This window comes from Populus euphratica, unplaced genomic scaffold (assembly GCF_000495115.2).
Source record: "Populus euphratica unplaced genomic scaffold, PopEup_1.0 scaffold35.1, whole genome shotgun sequence".
Taxonomy (NCBI): domain Eukaryota; kingdom Viridiplantae; phylum Streptophyta; class Magnoliopsida; order Malpighiales; family Salicaceae; genus Populus; species Populus euphratica.
In genome coordinates this window covers 438,743-462,015 of record NW_011499860.1, presented here as the reverse complement: position 1 = coordinate 462,015, position 23,273 = coordinate 438,743, and the positions used below count along the sequence as shown (strand labels likewise).

General features: G+C 32.4%; 3 protein-coding genes across 3 annotated transcripts; 1 reads left to right on the top strand and 2 right to left on the bottom strand.

Moving 5' to 3' along the window:
* Nucleotides 1–4,447, top strand: LOC105124465 (BTB/POZ domain-containing protein DOT3-like). The gene is made up of 6 exons (XM_011024491.1): nucleotides 1–389; nucleotides 556–625; nucleotides 1,058–1,944; nucleotides 2,052–2,316; nucleotides 2,400–2,528; nucleotides 3,871–4,447. Exons 1-6 carry the CDS (start codon nucleotides 202–204, stop codon nucleotides 4,243–4,245), a joined length of 1,914 nt encoding a protein of 637 aa, XP_011022793.1. The 5' UTR covers nucleotides 1–201; the 3' UTR covers nucleotides 4,246–4,447.
* A 5,746-nt stretch (nucleotides 4,448–10,193) lies between these two features.
* LOC105124464 (CMP-sialic acid transporter 5-like) lies at nucleotides 10,194–14,307 on the bottom strand. Its single transcript, XM_011024490.1, has 7 exons — nucleotides 14,025–14,307; nucleotides 13,419–13,467; nucleotides 13,094–13,320; nucleotides 12,299–12,497; nucleotides 12,076–12,219; nucleotides 10,882–10,956; nucleotides 10,194–10,752 (listed from the first exon to the last, which is right to left on the bottom strand). The coding sequence occupies exons 1-7, from the start codon at nucleotides 14,150–14,152 to the stop codon at nucleotides 10,591–10,593; spliced, it is 984 nt and encodes a 327-aa protein (XP_011022792.1). The 5' UTR covers nucleotides 14,153–14,307; the 3' UTR covers nucleotides 10,194–10,590.
* Nucleotides 14,308–17,758: 3,451 nt separating this feature from the next.
* Nucleotides 17,759–22,924, bottom strand: LOC105124463 (oxidation resistance protein 1-like). Its single transcript, XM_011024488.1, has 8 exons — nucleotides 22,171–22,924; nucleotides 20,564–21,090; nucleotides 20,359–20,431; nucleotides 19,893–19,970; nucleotides 19,755–19,818; nucleotides 18,778–18,865; nucleotides 18,341–18,425; nucleotides 17,759–18,161 (listed from the first exon to the last, which is right to left on the bottom strand). Exons 1-8 carry the CDS (start codon nucleotides 22,297–22,299, stop codon nucleotides 18,078–18,080), a joined length of 1,128 nt encoding a protein of 375 aa, XP_011022790.1. The 5' UTR covers nucleotides 22,300–22,924; the 3' UTR covers nucleotides 17,759–18,077.
* Nucleotides 22,925–23,273: the final 349 nt, after the last annotated feature.

Sequence of the window (23,273 nt, the reverse complement as noted above, 5' to 3'; positions counted from 1 at the left end):
CCATTGGACCGGTGCACAAATACGTGTTTGAAAATTGACTATTCAAGGCCAACATTCTTTTTCCCATGAGCTTGAGTGATCTCTATCAGAATTCCCTGAAATTCCATACTTGCCTCACAGTGCTCCTCCCATGCTAGCCACAGACTCACATCTCACATTTATGATCGAGCCCACTTTCTCCTTTCATGTCCTCGCCATTAAATGTTCGGTGCCCTCACAGCAATGCCTTACATCCTCATTGCAAACATGAAGAAGTCCCTTCTTGTAGTTCAATCACAAAGCTCAGAGAGTGATTCTGATGGCACTGATCAAGCTCACAACCAGAGCATTGTAGTTCCTACTACAGTCATTGCGATAGCCGATAGCCTCCAAAAGAAAGATAACTCATGGTACAACTCAAATCAACCCTGATACAGCCCACAGATTGTTAGCATGACTATGTTAATGTTAGAATATCCAGGCAGACATTTTCCTTTTGGTCCTTCTCTGTTTTCAAGCTGCCTGTCTCTCTTACTAATGTTTCTCTGTTTGTTTTCCACTGACGGGATGGCGCAGGGTTGTTACTTCCCAAATCGCTACAGATCTATCGATTCAAGTTCAAGACATCACTTTTACTGTTCACAAGGTAACTTACAGCTCGTGTAGAATCATTTCCCCCTCTCTACCTGTGTATCAAAACACTAGACAAAATTATAACTAGGTCTGTCTTTTAACTAGAGTTACACACACAAAGAACAGGAGATGGATTTACAACATGTGAAGTTAAGAACACGCCATAACTAAAGTGAGTTCATCTATGCTCACCAGAGTCAAACATAATAATCCCCTTCTGTTCTTCCAGTTGATTTATGAGCAGTGTAAACAAGTAGAAGATTAACAAATCAATTCTCAAGGCATGAACACATACTAATTAAGGTGACCTCCCTTTCTTGGTACCTGACAAGGTTTCATCTATGGCTAAGACAGTTAATAAACACACTGATGGATCTAATGCACTCACTGCCTGTAAGGAATGAACCAACATCATTTGCTAACTCCTCTGTTTCTCCTGATCCAGTATCCATTGGTATCAAAATGTGGCTACATAGGCCGCCTGGAACTTCAGCCTTCGATTTCAAATTTTGGGTACGAACTCAAGCTTGAAAACTTCCCAGGTGGATCAGAAGCATTCGAAATCATTCTAAAATTCTGTTATGGTCTCCCGTTAGACTTAAACCCCAGCAACATTGCTCCACTACGATGCGCATCAGAATTCCTAGAAATGAGTGAAGAGATTGATGATGGAAATCTCATCTCAAAGACAGAAGCTTTCCTCACATTCGTAGTCCTCTCATCGTGGAAAGACACCATCACTGCTCTCAAATCATGCGAAACTTTATCTCCATGGGCTGAAAATCTTCAAATAGTTAGAAGATGTTGCGACTCAATAGCATGGAAGGCTCCTAGAGACAATTCAATGGTTAATGATGAAGGGTGGTGCTTTGATGATGTGGCTTCCCTTCGCATTGATCATTTCATGAGAATTATAACGGCAATAAGGGCAAAGGGAGCAAAACCGGAGATCATAGGTAAATGTATCATCCGCTATGCAGAGAGATGGTTGCCAGGCATGGATGCAGAGTTAGAAGGACTCAGAGGGTATGGGTATGGAAAGAATGAACTGCAGCTCAGTATTGTGATCGGAAGGAAGGAAGACGAGGGTATTGAACATAGCAAGGAGCAAAAATCTATTATTGAAAGCCTAGTAAGCATACTTCCTCCTCAACCAGAAGCAGTCCCATGTAAGTTCTTGCTGAAGATGTTGAAAATGGCAATGGTTTACTCTGCATCCCAAGCTTTGATCTCAGAGCTTGAGAAAAGAGTGGGGATGGTGTTGGAAAATGCCAATGTGAATGATCTTTTGATTCCTAATTATAAAAGTGAAAATCAGGGGAAAATGGTCAAGTAAGTATTCAACTATCCCAGTCTCCTTAAGATTGCCTAACCTTGCATAAAAAATTGAGGCAAGTCTTTCCACCCTCGCTAATTATCATTCATGTATATTCATATAGATCACTTGAAAAACAAACAATGCACAACACAGATGTGGTACAAAGAATGGTTGAGTATTTTTTGATGCATGAACAAGAGAAGCAACAACTGCCACCGACATCAGGGAAATCAAATGTTAGCAAGCTTTTGGAAAATTACCTAGCTGAAGTAGCAAAGGACCCTAATCTTTCCATTACCAAATTTCAAGTTTTGGCTGAAGCCCTGCCAGAGAGAGCTCGGGCATGTGAAGATGGTCTTTATAGAGCCATTGACACCTATCTCAAGGTTTGCCATCAGTTGTCTTTCTGGTACTCCGTCCTTTTAGATAAACAATAAGACGAAGCTAAAAACTCTATTGTTCTTTCCAGACTCATCCTTCGCTCTCTGAGTACGACCGAAGAAGACTATGCAAAATAATGAGCTGTGAGAAACTATCACTTGATGCGTGCATGCATGCAGCACAAAATGATAGGTTGCCTTTAAGAACAGTGATTCAGGTAAAATATGCAACCATTTTCCACTATGAATCTATGATACCCATCAGTAATAAATCAAATAAATATGCCTGCCATGTACCCAAGCTGTAAATTTAATGTCTTCTTTCAGTCATTAAATCAAAAGCCATAAGAGAGGCCACAAGCCACGTGGCAAGTATAAAAGAGGATCATGGGATCTACAATGGTTAACAAAGGCTATAGCAAACTGGTAGTTTAGCTATTTAGAAGGCAAGGAAAAATCTAAGAGATCGATTTAGCACCGTTTTGAGAAACATCCCAAGTGCCAAAAAAACATGACGCATTTTGCAGAATCCGAGACACTCTCAAAAGTTTCTGATAAACAACAATTGTTTTCCCACAGAGCTTAGGGGCCTGTTATCTGATTTTACTTTACTGTGCCTGAGATATCAGTCAACACATTTTCCAACACCTTGAACTACATTTTTTTTGCATTCCACTCAAGCTGCCAACTACCCTTACCATCATCAACACAAAGAAAAGCCATCCAATTAGGTTATACTCTACTTGATCTTTACTATTCCAATTAGGTTATACTCTACTTGATCTTTACTAACTTCATCTTCTTAAATATAGTCTTTCCAGCTCTATCTCTCTGTAAATTAAAAGGGGCTCTGGATTAAAAAAAAGGTTAGTGGGACGAACTCAGTGAATGACACCTATTTACATAAAACCTAAAAATAACCCAATACACAATTCTGAGATACCATGAAAACGCTGTAGTTAAGGACTTTTGGAAACCAAAGCTACATGGTATAACATGTACTGTCCAAAATAATCACATTTACTACCACTGACTTCCATTTTAGCCATAGGATCCTAGTGATCTATGTAAAAGCAAGTTGCACATTGTTTGTTGTTGAGCTCAACCAGAACTTTAAGTCTGTTTCTAGGAACTCCAGGCTCTAATAATTTCTTTCAGATTGTTTCTTTGAAGGACTGTCAACTTTTATACAAGACATAACCACAACAATGGAAGACACTTTAAATGAATAATTGACTAGCTTTATTGTTAATCCCCAAATTTCCACATGACAAAATTGCTGATATTGTAAAAGCAGAGTGGCAATACACAATATTTCAAAACATTAGGTTAAACCAAAAACCACTCCTAACAAAAGCTGTTAACGCTACGTCTGCATGCCTTTGAACAGATATTCTAAAAAAAATAACTTAGAGGATAGGCCTTCTAAATTTTTCTTTCCGTGTGAATCACAAACCTTGATAGCATGATGTGCAAATACACGGACCAAACAAAGTGAAAGGCAGACTTTAATGTTTCATCAAAATTAACATTTCTGACTAAGATGGGACGGACATGCAGGTGTTGTTCTCGGAGCAAGTAAAGATGAGGGCAGCAATGCAAGGAAAAGAGCCAGCAGCAAGTGATAACAACTCAGAACGGGAAATAACTCAAACATCAACAAAAACTGAGATCAGGACCCTAAGAGCAGAGCTAGAGAATGTAAAGATGCAAATGACAGAGCTGCAGAGGGACTATTCAGAACTGCAACATGAATATGAAAAGCAAAACAACAAGCATAGAAATGGATCAGCTTGGAATTTTGGGTGGACAAAGATCAGGACATCCGCTCTTTTTCATAGAAAATTAGATGGGAATGAAGGTGGAGAAGGACACCAGAGATCAAATTCACTTGGTAGCAAAATCAATTTCAGAAGACGACAATCCATATCATAAATTTCTAGTCACCATGCCCACCCCCACCCCCACAAATTCTTGTTTGATATCAATTACACTGTTTTCTTAGGGTAAGTTCACCTGGAAGAACAAGCTTGGGTACATCTTGCTTGTCAAAGCATACAATCAACCAAGTTGTGGTTTCATCCGATGTTAAAAAAAGGCTTGCAAAGAATAGAATAAATTCCAGTACATTACGGCAGCCTCGTTCCTTACAATCCCACTCACTAAAGCATTACCATATCCATAATTCAAAACAAAATTTGTTTCAACAAAACTCAACTACCAAAACAAAAACTTTGCTTCGCCCTAGCATTCGACAGAGCACTGAATCTAAGAACAACAGCTATACTTCTAATTAATTTAAAAACTAATATAATTACCATTAATCTGAGAACATTCCTGTTCTCATACTATATAATTTCCAAGCAGATCCAATCAAAATAAGTCTAATAAATTCCAACACAATTAACACGATAAACCCTAATTTACCGAAATCAAGCCAATACTTCTCATTCCTCAAATAAAAAATAAAAAATCCTAAAAACACCACCTAGAATTAGCAGTAGCACTCCTCATGGAGCTCCAAGGAAACTTGGCCTTCTCCGCCACCACATCACCAAGACCACCACACCATCCATGGCCGCCACCGCCACCCTCCTTATCATCAAGCCAGTGACTTCTATTGTCCTCAAAAAAACTATTCTCGGTTTCTTCTTACTCATTCGCTACTTCTCTTCTTCAATAACTCTAATAGGAAACAAATTGGGGGAAATGGAGAGCGGATTTCTAAGCGTTATGTATGTTTTTTTATATTCAGGTTTGGCGATGAGTAATCCGCCGCGTTTTTTTCTTTTTCCATTCCATGTTAAGAGTGCGTACCTTTTCGACTTGGAAGCCTTTGAGTGATTAGAGGACGCGCTTGATTTTGATTTTGGAAGCTGAAGGGATTGTTTTCAGTATAATTTCGTAAATGTTCGTATATGTTGTTGCCATTAGGATCTTTATTGGAAGGTTTGCGAAGTTCATCACTCTTCTTCCCAATCTGTCTACCATTTCTTTGCTCCGACGAATATGTTATGAAGTAACAAAAATTCAACTAGCATAGTAGCTATAATGAATGTGTTCTATTAATTTTATAATTTTTTTTATTTTTTTTTTATTTACGTGGGGTGTCCGGACCAGTTTACGCGCACCATGACTAATCTCCAAGGCCCACTGAACACCCTGCAAACCCAGCAGGCAGGTAAGGCAGCGCGGGGCTGACAGGCATGCAACTCCAAGACTCGAACTCTGGGCAGCAGAAGGCGCAAGACGCCTACCACCGCTAGGCCAATGCCTTGGGTGCATTGATAAATTGTATTCGGTCCTACCACTATGAATTATAGCTAATACTTATAAAAAAAATATTTTAATGGAGATAAAAGATTTTCTAGTATTTAAATAAATATTTAAAAAAAATATAATAATATTCTAGAAAAAATACTTTAAAAATATATATAAAATATAAAATAAAGATTATAAAACTTAGTTTTGAAGGTTCGATGATGTATTTATAGTTTATAAGTTTTATTTTTCTGTGAAGAGTAGAAACTAAAGTGTAATTTTATTTTTATAATATTTTAAGTTGCATTTTACTTATTTTATCTGGTTAAAAGATAGTGACATGGCTGGTCATGAAAGATTTTAATATATCTAATAGTCTCGAAGGAATATAAACTTATTTAATTAAGCTCAGTTGTTGATAAATAATTCATTTATGATTTTTATATAAAATTTACAAAATTAATGGTGTTAGACTCAATCATCTCTTGAATCAGGTCAATGCCAAACCCAACATGTTTAGCTTAAGCAAATTAAAAAGTTCATGTGAGGCTGAGTTTGGTGTTACTACCAACCTCATTCGTGGTTAGGTCTGGCTAGCACTAGACCTGTCACGCCTAGAGCTTAGCATAATACCAAATCCAATCGTATTTGGGTCTAGGATCGGCCAACCTATCATATCTAGGGCTTGACAGTGTGTCAGGCCCAATAATAACCTAACAATGCAATGAAATGAGATTTAATTAAAATAATAAATCTCTTATTAATACACTAAATACATATTAAAAACATGATTTGTTGCCTTTTAATTTTATATATATAACTAGGTTACATGATATGAATGAGTTACTTATAATCATATAAGATTAGAGAAAATAATTAAGCGAAACATATATGTTATATTTAGATAAAGAATTGTCACATAATTGATTTAGAAGCCACATAAAAATATGATTGATAAGTTGTGTTATCTATATAATTTAATTGATTTTGATTTGTTGAGTTAGTTAAGGTCATATAAATTAAATAGGATCATATCCTACTAAGAGATCTAAGCAAGATTCTCCGAATTAATTGTGATGACTATTAATTTACAGGAAAATAATGGGAGATCAAATTATAATTAAAGATATTATCTAAATCTTATTATAAATATTTATTCATGAAACAAATACTCATTTTCTTTACATGGATATGTTGATAAATTATCATAAGTAAAAATAAATGTATTCTTATGTAGCATACTTGATGCTAATAAATTGATTAAACCAAACATTTTGGACTGATATCAAAATATGAGAATTGTTCTAAAAAAATAATGTTGTATGTTCTTGAAAATCATATTTTTTTTGTATTTTTTTTGTTATTAATAAAGAAATTGAAAATGAAATTAAAACTGAATATCAATGTCATTAATGATAATGAGCATGCTATATGTGTGATGTCAATCAAAATATCACTTAAGCTTCAAATATAACATGAAAATATAAACACTTAAATAATAATTATGCATCTTAAATAGTTGTTTGATGCACTGAGAAATATGAAACCTTTAAGGAATTGTTTCGTTGTAAGATGATAAATGGTTCTTTGGTGAATACCCATATATTAAGGATAATTGGTTATTTTAAGAAATTATACCAATTAGGTTTTGTTACAAACCATAAGTTAATCATTGATTTGGTCTTGCAGTTCAAGCATAAAAGCCTACTTGGGGCATCAAGAATGATAAGCGTATTTGTCATCATTATGGCAAGGAAAATAATTATAGAAGGATCTACAAAGACTAACTTACAATCGTTGAGGCTAAAAATCTTATTGAAGCTTCTGTTTCATGTGTGTTTATAATTGAATAAAGGTAAAGTGGATCTATAATGAAGCAAGCATAATTACACTAACTTTTTCAAATAAGCTAATACTAAAACTTGATAATTGTTATTTTATTCTAGCACTTTTAAAAAACATAATATTCATTTCTGAATGAATTTGAATTTATTATTAAGAAAAAATATTATTTCTTTTATAATAATGATGTGTACAATGAATTTAATACTTATATAAAATTTGTGAATTTTGTTTATTAGATAAGAAAACTAAAATACCATTTGTTGAAAAGAGTGAAAGGTCTAAAGAATTGTTAGGTCTAATAGATACAAATATATGAGAATCAATAACAATTAGTGTCATAATTAGATATATATGTTTCATCATTGATGACCATATTGAATATAATCATATATATTTGATGAAAATCTAAATTATTTAAAAGGTCCAAAGAATTTAGAAATAAAGTTGAAAAATAAACTGGAAAGAATATTATTATATTTTGATTGGATAGAAGTGATGAATACTTCAACATCTATTTTTAAGATTATCTAAAAGAGAATAAGATTATCTCATACTGAACACCTTTTGAAATACCATAATATAATAGAGTTTTTAAAAGGAAAAATTGCACCCTACTAGATAATGTAGGTTTCATGATGAGCTATACAAACTTTTCATCTTCCTTCCAAAGCTATGCCCCTATAAACTGCTTCCAAGGATATGCTTTTATAAACTGCTGCTTACATTAATTTTTTTTTTTTTTTTATCAAAATCTATTAATAAGACTATATATAAAAAATAAAATGATATGAGACTAATCTTATCATACTTAAAAAGTTAAGATGTGATGCTTTTGTGAAGCGTATTGTATTTAAAAGGCTAAGAGCTAGGGCAAATAAATATAAGTTTAGGATATCTATAAAAAATTATTGTATAATATTTATGTCACCTTAAGGAGCGAAAGTGTTTGTTTTAAAACATGTCATCTTTCTAAAGAAATAATTTGTTTTTAAAATAAGCAATGATAAAAAAAATAGAACTTGAAAAAGTTCAAAAACTATAAAATGATATCCAAATAGAGGATATGAGGCTACAATATTTTTTGTTCAACTTAAAGCTTTAGAAACATAAAAAAATCCTTAAATTTGGTAGGACACGTTATACACCAATAAGATATGGACTTCTCATGAAAATTGAATGAAAATTTAAAATAACAAGTTACTCATATTTGATAAGCCTACCAATTACATAAAACCAATATTAGATATTAATTCTAAAAAATAGATTGAGTCTATGAAATAAATTTCATATAAGACAACCAGGTATAGATTGTGGTTGATCCACCTAAAAGAATAAAACTCATTCAATGTAAATAAGTCTTTAAGATAAAGATTGGTATAAATACTAATGTATAAATATACAAAACTAAACTAGTTGTCAAATATTACAGACAAGGACAAATAGATTAACTTTGATGAAACCTTCTTGTTGATAATTATGTTAAAGTTTATAAGAATTTTGCTTATTATGATTATAATGTTTGGAAAATGGATATAAAAATTATATTTCTAATGGGAATCTTCAAGAAGATGTGTATGTGACATAACCGGTTTTGAATATAAGAAATTTTGCAATAAAGTATGCAAGTTATGAAAATTCATATATTGGTTCAATTAAGTTTCAAAGAGTTGGAATATCCATTTTGATGAAATAACCATAATGTTTGACTTCATTAAAATCCATTTGAGTTTATAAAAGCGTTAGTGAAAGTTGAACTATTTTTATAATATTATATTTGCATGATATATTATTAATGAAAAATGATATTTCTTTACTTTACTTAGTAAAGATTTAGTTGTTTAGTAATTTCTTTATGAAGAATATAAGAGAAACAACCTATATACCGGGAATAAAGATCTACAAAAATATATCTAAAAGTTTGTTTGGATTGTCTTAATCCATGCAAATAGACAAGATGCTAAAATAATTTAGCATGAAAAAATCTAAAAAATAATACTTACCTATTTCATATAGGATACATCTCTCTAAGATTATGTGCTTTAAAACACAAATTGAGATATATAATGAAAATCATTCCTTATATGTTAAAAATATCATGTACAAGATTAAATATATCTTATGCTTTGAATATAATAAATAAATATCAATCTAATCAATATAAAAGTAATTGGAAGATAGTTAACAATAATATTAAGTGCTTAAGAATAACTAAGATGTTTTTTTAGTTTATAAAGAAGATGAACTAATAGTTCATAATTATTTGAATACTAGTTTTTAATTAGATATTAAAAATAAAAAAAAATAATCTAGTTCTATTATACTCTATATAATGATGCTATAAATTGAAAGAGTTTCAAATAAAATATTGAAGTAAATTTTACAATTAAAATTGAGTATATTTTTGCATTTGAGGAAAAAAACTTGTTTGGATAAAAAATTCCATCACTAAACTGGATGTAATTTCAAGGATTTTGGACATAATTTCTAGTATTATTAATACAGTAGCTATTTATTATAATTATATTATATTCAAATAGAGGTTCATCCATGATAACAAGGATCGATTTGTCAGTGACCCTCGCATTGGTGCTATCTTGTACATTCTTCCTTTTTTATTTTATTTCCTTCTAAATTTCTAGAACTGAATTTGGACTTCCACCATAGTTGCATGGGTGGAGGAGTACATTAGCAGAAATACGAGATCCCAACAGGAAACAATTAAGCAAAGAACAAAAAGTTCTAACATGCATTTCTCCGACAGAGCTAGAGAGACAGAGAGAGAGAGGAAACACCCTTGCATGGGTTTTGTTTTCTACATTAAATCCATTCGTGTCAAGTTCACAACGTGCAACAATAAAATATTCATGTTGACAAGATTCTAAAGAACACAAGTCATCCATAGTCAGAAGGGATCACAAATCAGTACCCTGTTCTCTTCCTTTTGCTAGAAACCAGTATTGAATTTTGTCGAATGAAGACTGCATACAATTTTGAGGGGAAGAAAAAACAAAGCAGTGCTTTGAGCCCTCGTCTCCTTATCTGGCAGCTATGGAGAAACTTCTTTAAAATAGCAGTACTTTCTCCATCTACTAGTTGAGATGCCTAAATTTTAAACCAAAAGAAACCTCTATCTACTGGGGCTAGTTCAATGATTCCCTTTTGTGGTCAATGTGATTATGATTCCTTCTTTTTAACTCTATATGGATATTTCTGGTATATCGAAATGCTGCTCATGACGAGTGGAAGAGCCACAAGACAGTACACTGAAGGTGGTTTCCCTTCAAACATGAACTGAAGCAAGGCCGTTACAAGAAGTGCAGAAACAATGACAAACCCCTGGAGAAGATTTTGTGGAGATAAAAAGCTGTCTTAGTAGCTCATAATTGAGGAAACTCCAGGCCATATCTTTAGAGTTGGCTTCCATTATCTGATAAAAATTATCCACTTTGACATTGTTATATTTACCTTTCTCACACCACCAGCATAGCTTGTGACAAGGCCAACAAGAATTCCACCAAGAGCATTGGCTACAACTGGGATCTGAAACAAAAGAAACACAACTTTTCAATGTTAAACCGCATGATACAGCTGTTAGCAGGTATGCCGTCAGCAGAAAAATTGAAAATGCACCTTGACATATCTGACAAGAATATTACTGGCTCTGTAAAATTCAGAATGCAATACTGCCAAGGCTCCAAGAGAAGAAGCTGGGGGAATAAAAGGCCTCGCATATAAATTATATCAATTCACAACTACTCTAAACCAAAATATCCCTCACATCCACAGCCTATCAACCCAATACACCCCACCCAATGCATATGTCCCATTCAGCTTTATTTGAGATTTGTGTATTCAAAAAAACATGTTTTTGAGTGTCATTGGGATCCAATACATGAACCCAAAAGGCAGGATTCAAATCTGATTTTTAACTCAAAATACTTTTTTCCAACTGTATCACAATTTAAACACTCTCTTTGGATAAACTAATGACTAGATCCTCCTCTACACCTCAACAATCTCAATACATCATATTTCAAAATATTCCTACTTCAAATATATAATGCAGATAAATTTCACCAATCTGAAGCATTATGCAATGCCAGATGCACTTGTGGCTGTCAAACTATATTAGTAAGTGGACAATTTTAACAGCCCACAGAATGACAAGCCATCTACTAATGTTTCTTGAGTAACCAGAAGAAGAAGAAAAATCCAAAGAGTCAATGCATAACCAGAAGGACAACAAGCAAAATTTTGTCTCTGAAAGAAACAGGAGTCACAGGAGATTGACAGCAAATTAAAAGCATTCCAACTTCAGGCAGATATCCTAATACTAACAACCGCCCGGGATATATGAGCTTTACCATCCAGCTATATTTGTGTCAGTGTAAAAGATTTAAACAGAGGGAAAAGACCATATGATCTATAGACAATTTCTCCATCCTTCAGACAAGAAAACTACCTCAACTGGAAAAAAAAAAGAGAGAGAGAGAGAGAGAACCACAAACCAATTGGAGTTGTTTTCTATTTCATGGCAAGATTTGAAACTGAAACTCCCACCAATCATATTCCAACTCCAACCCATTGCCACTTTAAATATTTTGCCAAGTATGCCATTGTTATCTTCAAGAACAATTGCATTATGGGTAAGATCATTACCATAGTTAGTGGAGTCCAACCATAAAAGTATCCATGCTGTCTGATAGCTTCTCCATCTGGAGACTTAGTGGTGCTGGCCAACAAGCATAAGCTTCCAACAATTGACATTTCTACAGTCATCAAGTACGACGAGTGTTTCTTAACCTGAAATGAAGAGAAATAATGTTGGAAGGGTTGGGAATAGACAACACTGATAAGATCATTTAAATACAAGTTAAAGTACCTGAGAAGCCCATTGACACAAAGCTGAAGCAAGACCAGAGAGAACAGAAGCAACCAGGACTGGAATGATCCCATAAAATAAAATTTGCTCGGGGTCACTACTACTAGAGCCTTTGCTAGAGCCTTCACCAATGCTTAGAAGAACAGCTGCCATTATCAGCAACAACAAAGCCCCAATTTGTTGAATTGATTGCTTCTGCCTGCACACTCCCACCAGAGAAGAACGTAAAAGGAGTTTCCAATACCAACCTAAAACTTAGCATAACTAGTTTCACGTACAGGTATGTGGCTTCTCATAATCTACTGCCTGGATGTTGCCTCAGTCACATTACAATTAAGGACGGTGGCTTATTAAAAGCAGGCACATACTCAAAAAATATCCAAAGAAAGGTTCTCATACATTAGCTTCAGAATAGAAGATGACTTAAAATACCAGCTTAGTTGGCATGATATTTCAAGAATTCTTGAACACCAAGAACAAGGAATGAAAGTCTATAAAAAGACAAAGTGATAGGGATCTGTAAATCACAACTTATAGCTTTTCTTACTAATGAGCCACTATGGGATATCAATCTGTAAGCAACTCATTTCAAAATAGAAAAAAATTCAACGAGGCAGTTATTAGGTGGAGCATAGCACAGACTCAAGAGCCAAGATTCAAATAAACCTAAACAAGAAATGGTTTCTAGGTTTTATAAGATGTTAATTGCTTGGACATTGAGAATCATTGCTGTATACTTAATATAGTCCAAAAGAGATGAATAACGGACCACTAAAAAGAAATTTAAGAACATACCTCAACATTATGTATGTAAAGAATGCAGTAAAAAATATTTTTGTCTGGTTCAATATTGAAAATGTGAGTGAATCAAGATTCTTGTATGATATCTGCAGCAAGCTGTTTTGCAGTGCATAAATTGCTGCAGGAAGTCCGGATGCAGTCAACGAACCAACCAAAGTCCACTGGCTGAACACTTTCTTCAAACTTCCATCTCTTACCATGAGAATTAGGGCACATACAACCTAAAGAAAATAAAAGAAAAAAGTAGATGATCATTGTGTTTAAATATAAACAAAAACTTCAATGAAAACGAAATTCATGTACTTGGAACATGACTTACCTTAGCTAACTCGCATGTCAAAACAGATGTAGTCACGATTACTTCACGTCTGCATGAAACTCAATTAATTAGTGACTAGCATTGCATAGAAAAACGCATGCCAAGAACATTTGTTAACATATAAAGGAAACAACGATCATAATAAATTGGATCCGTTAAAGCTTGGGGTAGCTTAAGAACGAAAGCAAAAAAGCCAGATTGAGCACAAATTCACAAATTTTTCAGGCAATAAGACCGTCGAAATCAGTAAAAATTAGGTCAGAACAGACCAGCTGATTTTGTATAAACTAGGTCAGAATCACAACATACCAATATCGGAATCCGGAAATTGAATAACTAATACAAATTACGACTAACCTGATCATGCTTCCTCAAATTGTACCAAAAAAGGCAATCATTAATCAATCAACAATTTAATTTCAAATTCATTAAAGGAATAACGAGAATCGAATCCTAATGCAAAATTTACTTGGAAAAAACAAAGCGAGTTGAATTGATGAAATTCCAAGAGAAAATAATCAATGCGAGAAAGACAAGAAAATCGAAGAGAAAGGAAAGTAAAAGCCGTTGGAAATTGGAATTAGAAGGGAAAGGAAAGGAAAGGACCTGGTGAAGCGTTTGGAGATGAGAGGCTGGGCTCCGTATTGAAGAGTGAGCAAAACGGAGTATAGCCAAACCCTTGGGTTCGTTCTCTCCGACCTGGTGGCTCCACCGTTTCGCTTCGTCGTCGCCATTTTTGGCGAGCCTTTAGGCGCGCTCTCTTTCTTCTTACTTTTCTTTTTCTGTTGCCTTTTCCTGTGCCGTCAGCTGTGGAAATTAAAATCCACAAGAAAAGTGAATACCTTCATTCCTAGGCTAACAACTCCTCCTCCGGCCCGGAAGATTTTGATGGAGAATTAGTAATATTTTATTAATTTTTTAAAATTTAGGTTCAATGTTTATTAATTTATCAGAGTCTGGTAAATTATTAAATTTATATATATTTAGGTTTAATGTTTGACTAAATGATGTTGAATCTGTTAAATTATCATACTTATATATAATTGAACTCAATAATTGAATGAGTCCATGCAGATTGATAGAAACATATACCTGTGGGCTGAGTTTAAAGATGCGTTACTTCTAATAAATCATCAGAATTATATATATTTGGACTTATTACTTAAATCAACTTAAAAATATTGAGTTATCACCTGATTACTGGTTCCTCTAAATAAGAATACAAATAAAAAAAATATATATTTCCCTTCTATAACCCCCAAATCTCTATTTGTTTATTACTCAAATATTTGAAAAAGTTATTAACAGCAAATAATTTTTTTTTATTCACGTCATCTTTTTATTAAGTCTTTTTTACTTTTAATAGTGTGGTTTTGCAAAATTGATGCTCAAATAAATTATAAAATAATGTTTGTGATAAAAAAAAACAAGGGCGGAAGAAATATTTAAAAAACAATTATGGGTATGCAATATAGAAGAAAAACACAATATAGTATGGGTTACAATAGTTATTTATGATTTTTTTCTTATTTGATTTTTTTATATTTTCAATTTAATCTTTTCATACTAAGTTGATTTATGATTATGTTTGATGTTTTATTTAGGTTGTTTTTATATAGGCTTTTATAATATTAAGAATAAGTTTTGATAGTGTGTTAATATCTAATTTGACAAGATGAAATTTAATTGTATTGATTCAAATCAATTAAAACTTTAGGATTTAATTTTAAATTTAAACAAATATTCAATTTTTTTTCTTTTTAAAAAATAAAATTTTTATCTTAACTTTCCAATACATATATAAACTTTAGTTTACAATAAATTTTTTATTAATGGTACCTTTTTTTTGTTGAGGAAAAAAAAACTCCATCTCCGAGGAATCAAACTTAATCCAATAATGGTGATATTTGTAGTAACAAAAATATGATATAATGTTGCGTTTGTAATTAATTTGCGGACTCATTTGGTCATATTCGTGTTAATAGTTGCATTCTTGTTGAAAAGATTTTATTAAATATGATGAAAGTATATAACTAGTGTAGTTTTGTGTTTTAAAAGTATTTTAAAAAAAATTAAAAAAAAATTCTTAGCTTTAAATTTTATGTTTTTTTTAGTTTCTTCATATTTTTTGATGTACTGATATTAAAATAAATTTTAAAAGATAATTATTACTATAATACCAAACATATTCTTAATTGAAATGCTAAAGCTTGTAATAGATGTGTTGCAATTATAATTTTTAAAAATAGATATTTTTTATTAGTAGTATTCATGCTAGAACTTTGAATTGATATCAATTATAAGTTTAATTATATGCTTAATATCAAATAATCATCTCTATCTAAAAGTTTAAATTGTTAAGTGAAGTTTTAAAATATGATTTATATTATTCTTTAACACACCCCTTCAAGTGAAAGCTATTTAAGTTTGAAACTTACACAGATCCACGTTAACTTGTACTTGATTTTTATCAAATAAATAGAGTGATGAGATTCGAACTCTGCTCTGGTACTATGTCAAATTATCATCTTGACCTAAAAGTTTAAGCTATTAGATAAAATCTCAAGATATGATTTATATTATTCTCTAATATTTAGTATACATGTTATAATTCTTTTTATTATATTTATGTCAAAAGCATGTCTACAATGAATTATGTTTTAATATGCTTATAGTTTTAAACATGTATCAACTCTACGTTTTTGTTAGACATCTTTTTATTTAGTATGCCTTTACGATGATAAACTAAATATCTTTATTTACTAGACTAATATGTTTACAAACTTTAATCTATAATCTTAAGGTTTTATTTTTATATTTGACTTTGTTTAGTTTATCTTGTGAAAAAAAAATGAAAATAATAATATAGATTAATTATGAAATAAGTTTTTAGCATCTTTGAAATTTAAGTTATAATTTATTTATTTTTTAATTTGTTATATTCCCAAATATATATATTTAATTTTATTTCTATATGCTTTAATCTGTAATCTTTTGGTTTGTTATGTTATAACCTTTTGTTTTGTTATGATTTCTCTTTTTTTTTTGTTTAATTTTAAAAAGTGGTTATATATCTTTGTTTTAAAGTTTTCATTTATTTTCTAAAATTATCTTTCTTGTGTTTTGGATGTCTTGATGCATGCCATATATTTTATTGATTTATTTTTTCTAATAAGTAAATTATTAATTTGTTTATAACATTTCTTGCTATTTTGTTAGTTTGATCATGTTTTTTGTTTATCTTACTTATACTTTCTAAGATTAACATCATAGTTATCTAGTTGATTTTGTTCACACATATGTTATTGTTTATATATACAAAAAGTTAGTACAATAAATAGTTATAGTTTATGAAGTTTTGTTTAAGAAAATTAAGTTTTATTTGAGATTGTTTGTAATCTCTCTAATATTTCTTATAAACTTACTTGGTAAAAGTATTACTTATACAATATTATTTTTGTATACAATACACTTTACAAGTGAAGTAATAAAAATTAAAACCCAAGAAAGGAAATGAATATTGATTTTTATCTTGCATAGTTTAATTATTTTTATTTATTAAGTTGCTTTATTAAAAGTTTTATTTTTTTATTATTGTAAAGTCAAAATATTTATTTATAAATATTATTAGCTATATATATATATATTCTACTCTTTCTACTCAAGACTTGATAGTGAGAAGCAAACAAAAAAATCATTACTTTTAAGCACATCAACTAATAAATATTTTTTTAATTTTAATTTAAACATAAATACTTTTTATTACTAGTTAATATCAATTACAAGTTTAATTATATAATTAATAAGCATGCTATTTTTTTTATATTTATGTTAATATATATTTGTCATGAATTATGCTTTTGCATGCTTATAATTAGCATACATTAACTCTAAGTTAAAGAGAATGAATATTGATTTCTATATTGCATAGTTTAATTATTTTTATTTATTAAGTCGTTTCATTACAAGTTTTTTTCTTCTTATTGTGAAGAAAATATTTATTTATAAATATTATTAACTATTGTTTTTTTATATAAATTATATTGTATATTCTGAGACTTGATTATAAGAAGCAAATAAAAAATTCATTAATAATAACAAGAATTTCATTACTTTTACATGCTTCAACTAATAACTATTTTTTTTTGTTTTAATTTAAACATATACTTTTTTTGTTACTAACTAATATGCAAGTTTAATTATATATTTAATATGCTAAAATTCTTTTTATTATATTTATGTTAAATATGTTTTCCATGAATTATGCTTTTGTATGATTATAATTTTAAATATACATAAACTCGTAAGTTTTGGTTGAACATCTTTTATTTCACATACATTTATGATGATAAACTAAATATCTCACTAATCTAATATATTTACAAACTTTGATCTACAATTAGCAGTGCCATAGGTGTTCTTCTATGTAGCATGATCAGTCATTACTGTCAAATCCAGCTTACATTAAAAAACGTTAAAAAGCACTCTTGGTTTAAAGATTGAATATCTGTGTACAAAGGTTGATAGTAAATGATTCTTTACATGTACCGACTTCCATTTGAGATGTGCAAGGGATTGGCATCAAGCATCATTCAGTAGTGTCAAACAAACCACTTGATCCACGTCATAATGAATGAGCTCTGTCCCATTCTTGAACGTTCAAAACCGACAAATCCCAGGAGCTTCAGTTCGGCTTAAAGCAAGTATTTCCTCATACTTTGAACCATATACAAAGCCCCACAACTGCAATACGGAGGGAGAAAATGCGACTTCTGTCAGTTGTTTTGTAACCATCCCAAAAGGAATTTGACACTGTAGAGCTGATGAACCACAGGAAACGGCTTGCTTCGTGTTTGTGTGTGAAAGAGAGAGAGAGAGAGAGAGAGAGAGAGAGAGCGAGAAGGGTAGAGGCCCATGCATACCTCAACTTCCTTAACTTCAAAGTCTTCTGTGTGCGCAAGACAAGGGTTCCCATAGGTTTCCGAGACCGAACTTGATCCATTTAATCTTCGCATTGAACAGACAAAAAAATTAGATCCATTATATAATCACGTGTAAAGGTAGTGTCTCAAAACAAAAAGGACAAATTTAAAAGAAACCGAAATAAACAAAATATATTTGGTTAAAAAGACAAAAGATGTGAAAATAATTTTCTAGGAAAGTTTTGAAGCGATTTTTTATCCCTTCAAAACAGGAAGAGGGGACAAGTCTCCCTTATCCCCGCAGTCTCAGTCTTTTCTATCCTAAAACAATAACTAAACACTATCTAAATTTTATTCGAGGAAACAGACATAATTCACATTACACATGGTTGCAGAATAAATACATATATAACAGAGAAGTAAAGGTTGGTGCTCACAGATCACTGTCCATGTAGAGTGCAAAGTGGCCACCTCCACCAATTGCGAGAAAGTCAGTGGAGCACAAAGTGAAATAACGATTAGCACCTGCTTTAACATAGCTTTTAGTGCACAGACAGATTTAGCAAAAACAGAAATAGGTTTTAAATAGATGATAAACTGAAGTCCCGTAGACTTCTGAGAAAACACCTTTTTGGGATGGCCATGAATGTGCTTATGTACCCTCATGTTGTAGGCTTTTTCATTCTTCCACTAAGTTTCCACTCTCCGTTTGAGAAATTTATTGAGTTCCTATTTAACTGTAGTTTTCTTGGCATCATGCAATTTGACTTGGATCTTGTGATTGACATACACGGTTCAAACACAAGTTTCCAAAAATTCTATCTTCAGGAGTCTTAAGAGAGATACTGAGAACAAAATTTGGGAAGAAAAGGAGTATTAACATGTTGGATGTCCTTGTATTGAAGGACCATTAAATTTTATGTTGCAAGTAATAAGTTCAGTGTTCTCATGGCCATGAATATCTAACAAGTTAAAGAGCAAGAGATATGTAGCATTTGCTTGCAGCAGAGTACGCTGTGATTACTTCATCTAAAAGTTAATTAAAATGAAATGCACTATACGCAATGCAGTTTTTGTCCTCAAAGTTGCGAATTCCGTAAAGCAAAATTTATTTAGCAAGACAAAAGGCACCAGCTGAATAAGAAACTATTTTTCATTTAACAAGTATGTATAAGCTTCTTTCAAACCAATTTTATTGTAATTCCTGCAATCAATATCAGTTTGATGAACATTTTTTTTACCCATTCTCACATGACATATTTGCATGCTGATGCTAGAACAACATCCATAAGGTAAGCAAGTGCACACAGGGAATAATGTTTTGGCACGCCAACAAAAAAATCCAGATGTTTCCAATAGTAAGACAGTTAATTAGAATAAAGAGTTTTCACCTATAAATCTGAGAGGGAAATACCTGTAGGACGGAATATAACAGGATGACCAGGTTTATTTGTGAAAACAAATGTACTATTCGTTCCCTGTTCAAACTTCATGGTCAACACAACGCATAAAAGAAAGTGCTTTCTGTATGAATTAATAAGTTTGTATCTACCTGATATTTCTTGTTGGTTGGCCTTAGCGGAGCTTCAACCAAGCCACCAAATACTGCCCCCTTGCGATCTCCAACAACCTGAAAGAAAATTAGCATGGTAAGACATGTGGAGCAACTCCAGTTCCAAATTCCATATGCATGGCTTATGACTAACGTGCAAAGCTCATAATCAATGGGACAGATCCAGTAATTCAACTTTGGACTCAACAAATTCACCACATCCTCTTGGATACTGCACTCACAGGAGAGGTTTCCTGTGGGAAAGTTCGTCTCATCAACTTTTTTCAGTTATTTCACAATAAGAATTATGAGCAAGGTAACAGTACAATATAATTACTCCCATAAGTGATCAATTTTGCGGGGGTGGAGGGGCAGCTTTCCACTTGAAAAATAACCTTCAGGAGACAAATCTAAATTAAATAACTACAAAAAGTATTGTCCTTAGCCAAAAGTAAATTAGCATTACCAGCAAGCTATGTCCAGACCAAAGCATGCTTCTTCTATACAAGGTTGAAAGAGATATCCCGTGCCTCCATGTACTACAAAGAACTCCATGGAAAGAGAAAGTCAAGGAAAGACTGCTATTTATTACCTAGCTATCAACCACATGACTATATATATATATATATATATTAAAATCAATTGTATATTTAAAATCTGTAATCCTGTACCTGTAGAGCAATAACCATTTCCTCCCTTGAACAAGTGCTGGAAGGGAAACATAAAGGGTGCTTCTTTCTTTCTCTGAAAGAAGCAATGAAGGTTCAGATATGTCTGGAAGATCACCCAAAGCAACAGGCTCTTTCATGTTCTGCTTCGGCATACTCTTCACCTCAAGTCCACCAAAATCACCATTCTCATCAACATTTTTCAAGTCTGAATTACCCTTGCTTTCTTGGCTCCGATATCCACCAATTCTTGTAGCTTGGTAAACAGCTCTTAGAGTTTGTTTGCCCCTCGAAAATAACCCCTTTTTTGTGCCACTCTCTTTTGCTACATTCTCTGATAGCTGGTCACCCGTTTGTGCTGAATGATCATTTTGCTCATCCAATTTTGGATTATTTCCAGACTCTGAGGACGATAACAAAGAGTATAAGAATGCACTAAATGAAGAAGTATCAGGCTCCTCAACTAAGTGCCCTGTATCCTCTTCAGTAACGAACTCTAGCTGACTCCTTTTTGACTCACTGACATCTTCCTGTCAAAACAATAAGTGGGTAATTACAACTTCAGCACACTTTTGAGAGTCCAAACATAACATTGCTATGTTATCAGATACTTGTTCGAATAAGACTTAAAGAGTGTCAGCTATCCATCATCAGGTTCATTTTAGTCATGATTTGTGACATCAGTTGCATTTTAATTTTCAATGAAGTTCCCTTTTTGCTATGTTATCAATTACTTGTTCGAGATTCCCAACATAACATTGCTATGTTATCAAATACTTGTTCGGATAAGACTTAAAGAGTGTCAGTGATGCATCATCAGGTTCATTTTTATCATGGTTTCTAAAATCAGTCACATTTTAATTTTCAATGAAGTTCCTTTTTTGTTTTGTCAGCTAAAAAAACAGACACTGATTCCCCTAAATCCCATACGAAACCACTGTAGAGAAACACATTGAAGTTTTACGATCAAGATTCTAGCTAAAAATAGTCCAACCACAGTAATTCTTGGAAATATCAACCCAACCCAATAGGAAAATGATTACAACATAGATAACCTTGAAGAGTTTCGAACTTAACATTGTTAATGTTAAGCTGCTGAACACAGTAAAAAAAACACCAATATCTACTTGGATAAGATTATCAAACATCTACCATGGAGCTCATTTCAGTCTTGATTTATAGCATTTGGATCATTTTTCATTTTGATTTCCAATGAAGTTCCTTTCCTCTTTTGTTTACGAAAAAGGCAAGAAGAAAACAGACAGTTAATTTCATAAACCTATTAAGTGCACCCCGGTGATCAAATGCATTGAGCTTTCCATGATCAAAATTCTAGCGAAAAATATTCTAGTTACATTCATTCTTGAAAATTAATAACCAATAAACAGAACTCACAAAAAGAAGAAAAGAAAACAGATTTATAAGATCAAATACCAAAGTCCCAATAAAAAAACAAATTAAAATCCCCCTACCCATCATAAAATTAGAAGTGGGTATTCATCCAATTATCCAGAAAAAGGCAACATGACGATAAAGTCTCAACCTTTAACCCCAAAACATGAAAAGAAAAGAAAGAACATCGAGAGAGAGAGAGAGAGAGATGGACTTACAGGAGGAGGATGAGGAAGAGGAGTGGGATGCTTGGAGGGTTTATCAGAGATAGGATTAAGGATGACAGTGGTGAGATCAGACACAAAGTGGACTGCCTTGCTCCTTAACGACTTTTGTTGCTTTCCCATGCTCCCTTTTTCTTTAAAACACTAAAAATTGGTAGAACGGATTTCTTTTCCACAAAAAAAAAGAAGACTAAAAACTACACAAATAGTGTACTAAAAGAGAATATGTTTGCAGATATCTTTCCTTTCATATTTCCATGGCCATGGCATCCCAGTTCTTGTTTCCTTTCTGGGTTCAGCAACAGTTACGCTCATAGAAAAAAGCCTTGTTTTCTGCTTTTCGATACCTAGAGGTAGGTTGAAGGAGGGGAAGGAGGGTTCTATTCTACCGACCGGAGGAGGGGAGAAGAGTATGTTCAAAGTCTTGTCTTTGGATTTTCTTGCTAAAAAAATGATGATGCAACAGCACCCCTGCTTTTGAGACCCTCGTATTTAACTTTTTAACCTCTATATATATTTTTATATAAAAATCTTAAGGAAACAGTAAACAGAAAGACTCCTTGACCCAATGGATAAGGTGCTCGTCTCCGTTCGATCCCAGTCATTTATGGACTTTTTAATTTAATTTTACAAAATGAATAGCTCATACCAAATCCTTGAAGGAGTATATCGTTTTAATCAATCGCGTTGAAGCTTTCGCCATAAGGATCGAGTTGTTCTTTGTACAGAGGCTAGAAAAGAGACTTCCCGGGCCACTCCGCTATCCACATCCGTGCTTAACGACAAATTCAGAATCACTGGCTAGACTTTTTTTTTTGTTTCCAACAAGAGAGAAGAGGGGAAGTATTTATATATGTCAAGTTGTATCTTTCTTCAAGTACAAAAATATATAAATTTTGTTTCAAAGTTTTTTTGAGGAACCAGGAGCAATGGCTACCTAAATAATTTTAATCCATTGTTTACACTTTTGTGTTGAATTACTAGGCTAATAATTTTTATCATTTAATTTTTATGCTGAGATGAGATTGGTTATTTCTAGATTTAACTCATTTAAATTTAAATTTTCATGTATCATTATCTTTTGATCTTTGCAAACT

Excerpts from the sequence above, each read along its gene's own strand:
- LOC105124465 (XM_011024491.1), top strand. The coding sequence starts at position 202 with ATGTTCGGTGCCCTCACAGCAATGCCTTACATCCTCATTGCAAACATG. Across the intron at positions 390-555 it reads CAAAAGAAAGATAACTCATG|GGTTGTTACTTCCCAAATCG; the intron begins GTACAACTCAAA and ends GGGATGGCGCAG. Across the intron at positions 626-1,057 it reads TCACTTTTACTGTTCACAAG|TATCCATTGGTATCAAAATG; the intron begins GTAACTTACAGC and ends CTCCTGATCCAG.
- LOC105124464 (XM_011024490.1), bottom strand. The coding sequence starts at position 14,152 with ATGGCGACGACGAAGCGAAACGGTGGAGCCACCAGGTCGGAGAGAACG. Across the intron at positions 13,321-13,418 it reads TGACATGCGAGTTAGCTAAG|GTTGTATGTGCCCTAATTCT; the intron begins GTAAGTCATGTT and ends TATTTTCTTTAG. Across the intron at positions 12,220-12,298 it reads TGTGTCAATGGGCTTCTCAG|GTTAAGAAACACTCGTCGTA; the intron begins GTACTTTAACTT and ends TCTTCATTTCAG.
- LOC105124463 (XM_011024488.1), bottom strand. The coding sequence starts at position 22,299 with ATGGGAAAGCAACAAAAGTCGTTAAGGAGCAAGGCAGTCCACTTTGTG. Across the intron at positions 20,432-20,563 it reads AAATGGTTATTGCTCTACAG|TACATGGAGGCACGGGATAT; the intron begins GTACAGGATTAC and ends AGTTCTTTGTAG. Across the intron at positions 18,426-18,777 it reads CTCTACATGGACAGTGATCT|ATTAAATGGATCAAGTTCGG; the intron begins GTGAGCACCAAC and ends TTCAATGCGAAG.